Below are 12,287 nucleotides of genomic sequence, written 5' to 3'. Positions count from 1 at the left end.
AAGACTTTGACTATATCTTGCCACTCCCTTCTGGCCTGTAATGTTTCTGTACAGGTGATAAACGTTATGAGGGTTCCTTATAATTAAATCTATGTTTTTTTCTTTCTGCCTTAAGAATTTTCTCTTTAACTTTTGCCTTTTTTTTTTTTTTTTAACTTTTGCCATTTTTATATAATATGTCTTGGTGTAGATCTGTTTGGGTTTATCTTATTTTTTACCTCCTGTGGTTCCTGTTAGGGCTTCCCAGATGGCTCAGTGGGTCCACCTGCAATGCAAGAGTCAGAGATGTGAGTTCAGTCTCTGGGTTGGGAAGATCCCCTGGAGGAGAGCACAACAACCCACTCCAGTATTCTTGCGTTGAGAATCCCATGGACAGAGCAGGATATCTGTTTCCTTTTATAGGTTTGGGAAGTTTTCAGCCATGATTACTTCAGATAATTTTAGACCCCCTTCTGGTAGCCATCTTATTGGTGGATTTGCATGCCTTATACTATCCCATAGGTCTCTTATATTGCTTTCATTTTTTTCATTTGGCTTTCTATCTGCTGTCCTGATTGAGTGATTTCCATTATTTTATCTTCCAGGTCACTTATTCATTATTCTGCATTGTTTATTCTGCTGTTCATTGGTTTTAGCTCAGCTTTCGTCTCTGCAAATGAATTTTCTAGTTGTTCTTGGTTCTTTGTAGTCCTTTGTTTCTTTTTACAGTAGTCTGTATTTCTGTTGATAGCCTTTCTTATTCCTTCAGTATTTTCATTACCTCCTTTTTGAAGTTGATGTTTACTAAAAGAGGTCTGTCTCATTGTTCTTTCAGGGGATTTCTCTTGGTCTTTTAATTGAGAATGGTTCTTCTGCTTTTTCATTTTACTTATACTTTTCTTATTCTGAGTTTAGGAAAACTAGTTATATACCATGGCCTTGGAGGGCTGTTTATATGTAGGGTTGTCCCTTTGTAGCTTGTATAGGATTAATACATTTGGTATGAAGGCGCTTTCTAGTATGGATGCCTAGAGCCTCTTTCTTCAGTGTATACTGGTTTTTATCCCCTTGATGGGAGTGTGCAGATGTAGAGGCTTATTGCCCAGTCCTGAGGTTCGCAGTGGTGACCCAGGGGCACCCCTGGGGCATGCAGTGGGAACAGAGGTGGCTCGTGACTATTCCTGGAGTCTGCAGCAGGGGGTTGTGACTACTCCTGGGTTCTGGGAGGGAGGTGGAGAGGGCTTGCAGCCATTCTTGGTGTCTGGAATGGAAGTGGTGGGGGCTGAAGAGCACTAGAAGCCCATGCTGCAGGCAGTGTCCTTTCCGCTACCAGTACACACAGTGGGGAAAGGGCTGCTATCCGGGTCCTGCCCCTCTTCTCTTTGCACCCCCTAAACAATGGCAGCTAGCCTCTAAGGTCGCCCAGGCTTCCTTTAAGTTGAGCTCAGACTGGATTCCAGCCCCATGCTCCAGGCTGTTTCCGCAGGGCCAACCACAGTTCTCTTTGGTTCTGATCTCTGAAGCCTGACTGTCAGCACTCAGTCCCTGTCCGCACCAACAGAAGAGCATCTCATGCTAGGGAGTGCAGGTTGGCAGCACCGACCATCTGTGCAGTTGTCCCTCTGGCCTGACTATGCAAACCAGCTGCACATTCTTCTCTGAGACTCAGAAACTCCCCTTATGTCCTGGCCAATCTCCCTGCCAGTGAAGGAGGTCCACAGGGTGCAGGAACCTTTCCTCTCATGGCTCCCTTCCACAGGTGCAGGCCCCGTCCTGATTCCTTTCTCTATTTCTTTTTGTTCTTTTTTCCTACCTGGTTATGTGGAGATTTTCTTAACCTTTCAGAAGTCTGAGGTCTTCTGCCAGCTTTACAATAGATACTCTGTGAGAATCATTCTACATGTATATTTATTTTTGATATGTTTGTGGGAGAAGGTAAACTTCAAGTCCTACTACACTTCCATCCTGATGGCTCCCCTGTATGTCTTTTTTGAGAAATGTCTAGTTAGATTTTCTGTCCATTTTCTGATTGGGTTGTTTGTTGATAGTGAGCTGCATGAGCTGTTTGTGTATTTTGGAGGTTAATCCCTTGTCAGTCACATTATTTGCAAATATTTTCTCCCGTTCTGTGGGATGAATTTTCTTTTTTTATGGTTTCCTTTGCTCTGCAAAAGCTTTGAAGTTTAATTAGGTTCCATTTGTTTTTGTTTCGATTAGTCTAGGAGGTGGCCTTAAAAAGATACTGCTGTGATTTATGTCAAAGATTGTTCTGCAACAGTTTTCCTCAAAGAGCATTATAGTATCCGATCATACAGTTAGGTCTTTGATCCATTTTGAGTTCATTTTTGTGTATGGTATTAGAGAATGTTCTAATCTCATTGTTTTACATGTCACACACCAGTTTTTCCATTACCACTTATTAAAGAGACTGTCTTTTCTCTGTCATATCTTCTTGCCTCCATTGTTGTAGATCAATTGACCATTGGTATGTGGGTTTATTTCTGATCTTTCTAGCCTGTTCCATTGATCTGTAAGTTTCTCTTTGTGTCATTATGTACTGTTTTGATTACTGTAGCTTTAGAGTATAGTCTGAAGTCAGGGAGCCTTACTCCTCCAGCTCTGTTTTTCTTTCTCAATATTCTTTGGTTATTTGTGGCCCTGCTATATTTTGGATAGCATGTAATAATCTCATTCATTTTGTTGTTTGGGTTTTTTTTTTTTTTCATTTTTGATAAGTAAAATTGCTTGAATATTTTCTTTTCAGAAGTAATACTCTGATTCTTATTAAGATAGCATGATTTTCCTCATTTTACCTTCAAAGGTTGCTCAAGAAACAGATGTTAGAGCCCAGATTCGTCTACAGTTTCGTGATGTCAATGGAGAACTTGTGGCTGTGCAGAGATCTATGCTTTGTACTCAGAAAAGCAAAAAGACAGAATTTAAAACCTTGGAAGGAGTCATTACTAGAACAAAGTAGGTGTTTATTTTATATTTGAATGTCTGATCCTTTTTGTCTTTTGGTCTGCAAATCTATGTTTTTCTTCTACATTTTAAGTGTATTTTAAGGGAACTTAATATTGTTTTGCTTTTTAAAACTATTTCAACATAACTGTGCTTACAGAAATACACTCATATGGGTTAATAGAATACGCAATTTGAACCAAAAGCCTGGTACAAGGTTTGTTTGGGGGGCGGGGGGGGGGGGAACAAAGGGTTTGCAGTCTGGTTTTTCAATCTATTAAAAATGGAACTTATTAATTTTTTAGTGGACTTTACCTTTAAACCTGTTTTAGTTTCTTAGCACAACTGAGCAGAAAATAGAATTTCATCTATCTCTACACCTGCACAGCCTTATCCACTATCATCATTTAATTTTTTATTTGATACTATTTATCAGTTAAACAGAGTGATCCCATTAAAGATTTAGTAATAATGGTCCATCCCTTTGAGTAATTTATGGACAGTTGCTGAATTGAAGGTGCATAATCCCTCAAATGTAGATTGAATGAGTGAAAAGTGCTAGTAATCATGTCTGTAGGGAAAGATGAGGTAAGCAGACAGGTAGGAAAGCATATTGTCCCTTTCAGCTGTTGTCATTCTGTTAAGGTCAGGTATCATCTTGTAATGGGTTTGGATGTTGGCATTAAGCTGCCCTGAATTCAAAGCTTTATCCTTATTGAGCAAATTATTTATCATCTTTTCCCTTTCATTTTTTAATTTGTTAAACTAATTAAATAATCTGTTAACCAATAATGTGTAACACCTATCATGTGCTAGAGACAGTGACTTTTAAACACACTCAGGTCTCGCCTGCAATCTCAGGTTTCATTTCACCTCAGTTACAGTCTGTCTTCATCTTCCCCTTTATGGTCAGTTTTTTCAGAAGAGTTATTGATACTCACTATCTCCATTTCTTCACTTCCTCCTGACTCCTTCTCTTGCCCCATTCGTATATTGAAACAACAGAAGATATTAAGAAGAGGTGGCAAGAATACACAGAAGAACTGTACAAAAACTGTACAAAAAAGATCTTCATGACCCAGATAATCACAATTCTGAAGGAGATGGGAATACCAGACCACTTGACCTGCCTCTTGAGAAACCGGTATGCAGGTCAGGAAGCAACAGTTAGAACTGGAAATGGAACAACAGGGTGGTTCCAAATAGGAAAAGGAGTACGTCAAGGCTGTATATTGTCACCCTGCTTATTTAACTTATATGCAGAGTACATCATGAGAAACGCTGAGCTGGAAGAAGCACAAGCTGGAATTAAGACTGCCGGGAGAAATATCAATAACCTCAGATATACAGATGACACCACCCTTATGGCAGAAAGTGAAGAGGAACTAAAAAGCCTCTTGATGAAAGTGAAAGTGGAGAGTGAAAAAGTTGGCTTAAAGCTCAACATTCAGAAAACTAAGATCATGCATCTGGTCCCATCACCTCATGGGAAATAGATGGGGAGACAGTGGAAACAGTGTCAGACTTTATTTTTGGGGGCTCCAAAATCACTGCAGATGGTGACTGCAGCCATGAAATTAAAAGACGCTTACTCCTTGGAAGGAAAGTTATGACCAACCCAGATAGCATGTTAAAAAGCAGAGACATTACTTTGCCAACAAAGGTCCGTCTGGTCAAGGTATGGTTTTTCCAGTTGTCGTGTATGGATGTGAGAGTTGGACTGTGAAGAAGCTGAGCACCAAAAAATTGATGCTTTTGAACTGTGGTGTTGGAGAAGACTCTTGAGAGTCCCTTGGACTGCAAGGAGATCCAACCAGTCCATCCTAAAGGAGATCAGTCCTGGGTGTTCATTGGAAGGACTGATGCTGAAGCTAAAACTCCAATACTTTGGCCACCTCATGCGAAGAATTGACTTATTGGAAAAGACCCTGATGCTGGGAGGGATTGGGGGCAGAGGAGAAGGGGACGACAGAGGATGAGATGACTGGATGGCATCACCGACTCTATGGGCATGAGTTTGAGTAAACTCTGGGAGTTGGTGATGGACTGGGAGGCCTGGCGTGCTGCGATTCATGGGGTTTCAAAGAGTCGGACACGACTGAGCGACTGAACTGAACTGAACTGACACTGTCACAACCTCTGTATTAATTAGAATAACGCTATTGGTTTACCGAATAGACCTTGCAGTGAGTCTGTTTTTTTAATTTGTAAACTATGGCTTCATTATTGCTGTAGATATCTTAGAAAGATGTTAAGGGTTGAAGTAAAGGACAAAAAATGCTTAATGTGTCATTGGGACTCATGTATTAGTTTTCTGTGATTGCTACAGCAAATCACAAACTTAGTGGCTTAAAGCAGTGCAAACTTATTTTATAGTTTTGTAGTTTAGAAGTCCAAATTGGATCTCACTGGCTTAAAATCAAAGTATTGGCAAGGCTTTGTTCCTTTCTGGAAGCCCTAGGGAACATCTGTTTCTTTGCCAATTTCATCTTTCAGGGGCCACCCATATTCCTTGGATCATGAAAGTCTCCAACAGTGAGCAGAGTTATCACATCATCCTTATTTCCTCTTCTGCCTCCCTCTCCCACATTTAATCCCCTGTGATTACCTTGGCCCTACCCAGATAATCTATTTAAAGTGAGATGGTACAGTGAAATGCTACTAAGCAGTTAAAAAGAATGATCTGTTGATACAGCAGCATGGATAAATCTCAAAGAAGTCAAACAAAATAGAATACATACTTACTCCATTTATATAAAACTCTTGAAAATATAAATCTGTAGTGATTAAAAAGGTCAGTCATTGGTTGAGAGTAGGGGTTGGGGTAGAGGAAGGTCAAAATTATAAGGGACATGGTGAATATGTTGAAGATGATAAATATGTTCATTTTTACTGTGGCAGTGGTGTCATGATTATATGCATATTTCAAAAGTAAAAGCCATTGTACAGTTTTAATATGTGAAGTTTATTATATGTAATTTGAAAATATTTTAAAATGCTGAAAATTGTAATAAAATACACTTAACATCAGTTTCCAAAAATAAAGTCAGATGAGGAACAGTCCACTTAGCCATGTAAACTAACACATTTACAAATTCCAGGAATTAGAATATAACTATCCTGGAGGGTCGTTGTTCTATGTACAGCTCAGTAAATGGTAGCTGTTAATCACTTCTTGAAAATTTTTTTCTAGAGTTCCATTTTATAAGACAATATTGTTGCCTCTCTCTCTCCCTCACTCACATCCTACCCAGTCAATTGTTTGGAGTTCCATAGGCTCTGTTTTAGATCCTCTCTTGTTTTTGCTCTACATTCTCATTCTTTTTCATTTGTATTTGTACATATTCATATGTATTTGTAGGTGACTCATACATGAATGTCTCTAGACCAGACCTGTTTCCAGATCCATGTACCGAGCTGTCTCTCTCATTTTCTACCAGTTCTTCCAAAGAAACCTCAGTTTCAACATATTCAAAAACAAGCTTATGATCCTTTCCCCCTTGGCTCCCCGTTAGAAAGCCTCCTACAACGTCCTGATCTGTCCCCCTACAAAACATTTGTAGTACATTCAGTGTAACATTTTCAGAATACATACAAAAATGACAGTAAAGACAGACGTTACCTCTACTGACTGGATACAAGACAGAAGATTTGAAAGAAAATGGTCAGTTTACCCTTCTGAAAAAAGGTACTGAGAAATCACTTGGAATCCAAGGCTAGGGATGCTCCTGGCCCCAGGTGTAATGAAATAGAGAACTTATTTAAAAGGCCCTGAGGCAATTCTGTTTTGATTGTTTTGTCATTATGACCCTACAACTTAGGTCTGTTGATTAAGAATCTTCCTAGGATTTATTTGGATGGGCATCACTAAGGTTTGCCTTTACACTCCTTTTATTGTATCTTTTACTAAACAGTCCCTTATCTAATCGGCACAGTATCAATGTTTTTTTAAGTACCTTTGCCTGTCTGCTGTATATCATCATGCTTTAATCTTTTGAGTCTCTTATTTTCCTTATTTTAAAATTTTGAGGATGGAAGATAGTTTATTTTCCTTTATGTATTGCCTATAAATGTTTTCCAACTACGTAACAAAACAACTCTTAGCACCTGTTCCCTACCACCCTGTTTTACATACTTTTTCATTTCACTTTTACATACTGAAACATTTGAGAGTTGTACTTTTTAGTATTAGAAGGCCATCCACTGGGGATGGATGAGGGGGATTTTTTTTGGCTTTTTTGTAAGTACGGGCACAAAGAATTAATTAAGTAACAGACTAGATACAATTGGATGCCATTTTCCATAAATTCTTGATTTTCTTTTTCTACAGGCATGGTGAAAAAGTCAGTCTCAGCTCCAAGTGTGCAGAAATTGACCGAGAGATGATAAGTTCTCTTGGGGTTTCCAAATCTGTGCTAAATAATGTCATTTTCTGTCACCAAGAAGAGTCTAATTGGCCTTTAAGTGAAGGAAAGGCTTTAAAGCAAAAATTTGATGAGATTTTTTCAGCAACAAGGTTTGTAACCTGTAATTAGATTTTGTAGTCCATTAAGTTATTGAGCCAGAATTGTAATTTGGGTGCTTCTTTTTCTAAACAGAAAGTTAGCAGTTATACCACTTATCCAGTGGAAACCAATGGGCATATTTCCTTTTAGTTTTCTTTCTTTGCATCTTTATTCACTTGGTTGACAGAATACATGTAACATTTGTACTTACTATTATGTCATAAGCATTTTCTGAGTTATTAAAAACTCTTTGTAAATGTTATCTTAATGACTGCATAATATCCATTGTTTGAATATACTATAGTATGCTTACCAAGAAATTTTATCTTTATTTAACTTCTTCAAAGGTACATAAAAGCCTTGGAAACACTTCGGCAGGTACGGCAGACACAAGGTCAGAAAGTAAAAGAATGTCAAACAGAACTAAAATACCTGAAGCAAAACAAAGAAAAAGCTTGTGAGATTCGTGATCAGATTACTAGTAAGGAAGCCCAGTTAACATCCTCAAGGGAAATTGTCAAATCCTATGAGAATGAACTTGATCCGTTGAAGGTAATTTGATTTCTTGTATGCTGAGGAGAAGGTCACCATTTATCTATCTCTTACCCTAAAAGTACTTATTTTTCTGTGAATGGTGTGTGTATTTCTAGAAAAAAATGATCAGAGACTATATATTATGGTTATGTCTTGAAAGTGAAGGTGAAGTGGCTCAGTCGTGTCCGACTCTTTGCAAGACCATGGACCGTAGCCTATCAGGCTTCTCCATCCATGGGATTTTCCAGGCAAGAGTACTGGAGTGGGTTGCCATTTCCTTCTCCAGCTGATCTTCCTGACCCAGGGGTCAAACCCGGGTCTCCTGCATTGCAGGCAGATGCTTTACCCTCTGAGCCACCAGGGAAGCATGGTTATGTCTTAGGTCTGTGTTAAAATAGTCTTAAAGTTGCCTGAAGATCTTGCATTTGAGAGTAAACAAATTAGTAGTATCATATTAAGTGAGTCATGTCACTAGTTTTTAACAGTGTAATGACTCAACCTTACAGTTCTGTATTCTTAAGAAGATTATTTTTTTAATCATTTATTTATTTATGCTTGCACTGAGTTTTTGTTGCTGCATGCAGGCTCTCTCTAGTTGCTGTGAGCAAGGACTACTTTTTGTTGCAGTGCACAGGCTTATTGCGGTCGCTTCTCTTGTTGCAGAGCACAGGCTGTTTGTAGGTGCATGGGCTTCAGTAGTTGTGGCTGTGAGCTCTCAGGCCCTGGAGCACAGACTCTGTAGTTGTGGTGTGTGGAATTAGTTGCTCTGTGGCATGTGGGATCTTCCTGGACCAGAGATTGAACATGTCCCCTGCATTGGCAGGTGAATTCCCAATCACTCTACCACCAAGGAAGTCCGAAAGAGATTACTTTTTAATTAACAGGTCTTTCTTTGCAATTTTTATAATTTGTAGGATGTTCTTGACATTGTACAAAGTTTGAAATTGATGTGTAGCATGTTGATATATTTACAGATGTGTTAGATTTCTAAATTCTGTGATTCGTAAGCAAGACTTTAACAGAATCCCATTCATTCATTTCACAAGCATGCATTAAGTGTTTCCAGTATATACTATGTTTGGAGCTACAGGTGCAAAGAGAACGACAGTAGTGTCCTTTCCATTTACGGTATTACTGGTCTAAAAAAAACATTTTTTAAAATGGCTTTTTAAAGTAGCAGATAGAGGAAAGTTTAAAATTTTTTTTTAAATTACTGATTTGGTTTTTTTAAAACTCTTATAAATACTGGTATAGATATTTGAATTGTAATCTGAAAATAGCTTGGTTTTCTGTCCCAGTGCCTATTGACATGAATGCATCCTTTAGTGAGTACTTACTGTTTTGTGCATAGCACTATGCTAGGTACTCTTGAGGATTGTTGTTGTTGATCAGTCGCTAAGTCATGTCCAACTCTTTTCGACCCCATAAACTGCAGCATGCCAGGCTTCTCTGTCCATCACTATCTCCTTGAGTTTGCTCAAGCTCATGTCCATTGAGTTAGTGATGCCATGTAGCCATCTCATCCTCTGTCACCCCCTTCTTCTCTTGTCCTCAATCTTTCCCAGCATCAGGGTCTTTTCCCATGAGTCAGATCTTCGAATCAGGTGGCCAAAGTATTGGAGCTTCAGTTTCAGCATCAGTCCTTCCAATGAATATTCAGGGTTGATTTCCTTTAGGATTGAGTGATTTAATCTTCTTGCTATTCAAAGGACTCCTCAGAGTCTTCTCCAGCACCACAGTTTGAAAGCATCCGTTCTTCAGTGCTCAGCCTTCTTTATAGACCAACTCTCACATTTATACATGACTGCTGGAAAAACCATAGCTTTGACTATACAGAGCTTTGTTGGCAAAGTGATGTCTCTGCTTTAAAACACTGTCTAGGTTTGACATAGCTATTCTTCCAAGGAGCAAGTGTCTTTTAATTTCGTGGCTGCAGTCACCGTCCGCATTGATTTTGGAGCCCTGTTCTCTTGAGGATAGGGAAGTCAAAGACTTAGACTTTGTTTTTAATGATCTAATAGTCTAGTTGGAGAAATAAAGAATATATTTTAAAAGATAGGATTACAAAGAAGTAAAATGAAGAGCTGTAGCAATGTGAATGATACAGTTTAAACATAGGTTCTTTAAGAGCTTGAAGATGGTAATTGTGGCACAGTTGAGAAACAAGAAAATAGATAAATTGGACTTCATCAAAACAAAACTTTTATTTAGCAAACTATACCATCAAGAATGCAAAAAGACCACACACAGAATGGGAGAAAATATTTGCAAGTTACATATGTGACAAGGAACTTTTATCTGGAGTGTATAAAGAATCCTTGTTGTTGTTGTCTAGTCATTAGGTTTTGTCCAACTCTTTTGCAACCCTTTGGGACTGTAGCCCACCAAGCTCCTCTGTCCATGATATTTCCTAGGCAAGAATCCTGGAGTGAGTTGTCATTTCCTTTTCCAAAGGATCTTCCTGATCCAGGGATCAAACCCACACCTCCTACATTGGTAGGCAGACTTCACTGAGCCGCTAGGGAAGCCCCAGCCAAGATAATGCTAATGCTGCCACACACAGGGAAAACACTGATGGAAGTCGACAGGTTTCTGAGAAGTAGAGACTCCTCTGTTACAGTAACAGAGGTATTCCTGTTTATTGCCGTTGAGAATTAATCCAGTTCTCTTTGTTAGACTGCTCAATATATTTTCTGAATACAGTTTTTTCCCCACAATTGATATGAATGATCACATTCATGAAGGACTTTCTGTATGCCCTGTCACTGATCAGAATGCTATAAAACACATTATACAAGCCCTGTGGTAACCCTGTGAAGTTTTTCAGACAAGAAAACTGAAGCACAGGTATTCATGCTGGAAGTAAGGGGTAAACCTAGGATTTAATTCCAGACCTCTCTGATTCCTAAACCCATACTTTTCTTCCTTGGTCAGATTTATCAAAATATAATTTACTTTTAATAAAATCCACACTTTTGAAATTACTGTGATGAGTTTGGACAAACGCACACAGTAGTATTACTAGTAGGGGTACAGTCAATATGTGGGAACTTTCCATCACCCCCAAAAGTTCTTTCAAGTCTGTTTGTAGTCAGTCTGCTACCCCCACTCCCAGCCTTTGGTGGTCACTCATTTGTTTTGTGTTTTGCCTTTTCCAGAGTGCCGCATCAGTGGAATCATGCATTATGTAGCCTTTGTGTCTGACTTTTAGCGTAACACTTTAAAATCTACCTATGTTGTTGCATGTTTGAGTAGCTCATTCCTTTTTATTGCTGAGGATATTCCAGCATAAGGATATATTGCAGTTTGTTCATCTGTTCTTTTGTTGATGGACGTTAGGTTGTTAACAGCTTTTAGCTATTACAATTAAAACTACTATAAACTTCTGCGTAGAGGTCTTTATTTGTAGATATGTTTTCATTTCTCTTGGGTAACTCCCTCAGAGTGAGTTGTTAGGTTATATATTAAGTGTGTGTTTTACCTTAGTTGCCAGACTATTTTCAGAGGTCATTTGGTAGTCCCACAATGATTTTTAAGAGTGTAGTTGTGCTTCATCCTCACAGTGCTTAGTGTTACTGTTTTTTATTTCAGCCATCAAAATAAATGTGTGGTTGCTGCTGCTGTTGCTGTTCAGTCGCTTAGTCCTGTCCGACTTTTTGCGGCCCCTCAGACTACAGGATGACAGGCTTCCCTGTCCTTCACTCTCTCCCATAGTTTGCTCACATTCATGTCCATTGAGTTGGTGATGCCATCCAGCCATCTCGTCCTCTGTCGCCCTCATCTCCTTTTGCCCTCAGCCTTTCCCAGCATCAGGGTCTTTTCCAGTGAGTCGGCTCTTCTCAGGTGACCAATGTATTGGAGCTTCAACTTTAGCATCAGTCCTTCCAGTGAATATTCAGGGTTGATTTCCTTTAGGACTGACTGATTTGATCTTGCTGTCCAAAGGACTTCAAGAGTCTTCTCTAGCACCACAGTTGAAAAGCATCAATTCTTTGGTGCTCATCCTTCTTTATGGTCCAACTTTCACATCCATACATGACTGCTGGAAAAACCATAGCTTTGACTATATGGACTTTGTCAGCAAAGTGATATCTCTGCTTTTTAATATGCTGTCTAGGTTGATCATAGCTTTTCTTCCAAGGAGATTTTTACTTCATCAAAATTAACATTTTCTTATAGTTTTTGCTTTTTGTTTCCTATCTAGGAAATCTTTGCCTGACCCAAGATCACAAAAATTTTCTTCTTGAAGTTTTATAGTCTTGAGTTCTTATATTTAAGTATATTTCAGGTTAATTTTTTAATACGGTA

General features: G+C 38.8%; 1 protein-coding gene across 2 annotated transcripts in view; it reads left to right on the top strand.

Moving 5' to 3' along the window:
• RAD50 (RAD50 double strand break repair protein) overlaps positions 1-12,287 on the top strand; it is a 257,110-nt gene that overhangs the window by 176,350 nt on the left and 68,473 nt on the right. For both annotated transcript variants that reach the window (XM_065918131.1, XM_065918132.1), the window contains 3 exons: positions 2,801-2,952; positions 7,271-7,456; positions 7,793-7,997. In XM_065918131.1, coding sequence (XP_065774203.1) covers positions 2,801-2,952; positions 7,271-7,456; positions 7,793-7,997 — 543 coding nt within the window. The remainder of the gene's footprint in view (positions 1-2,800; positions 2,953-7,270; positions 7,457-7,792; positions 7,998-12,287) is intronic.

Source organism: Muntiacus reevesi, chromosome 1 (genome assembly GCF_963930625.1).
Source record: "Muntiacus reevesi chromosome 1, mMunRee1.1, whole genome shotgun sequence".
Lineage (NCBI taxonomy): Eukaryota > Metazoa > Chordata > Mammalia > Artiodactyla > Cervidae > Muntiacus > Muntiacus reevesi.
The sequence above is the reverse complement of the archived record's forward strand: the minus strand, read 5'-3'. Positions and strand labels throughout refer to the sequence as shown.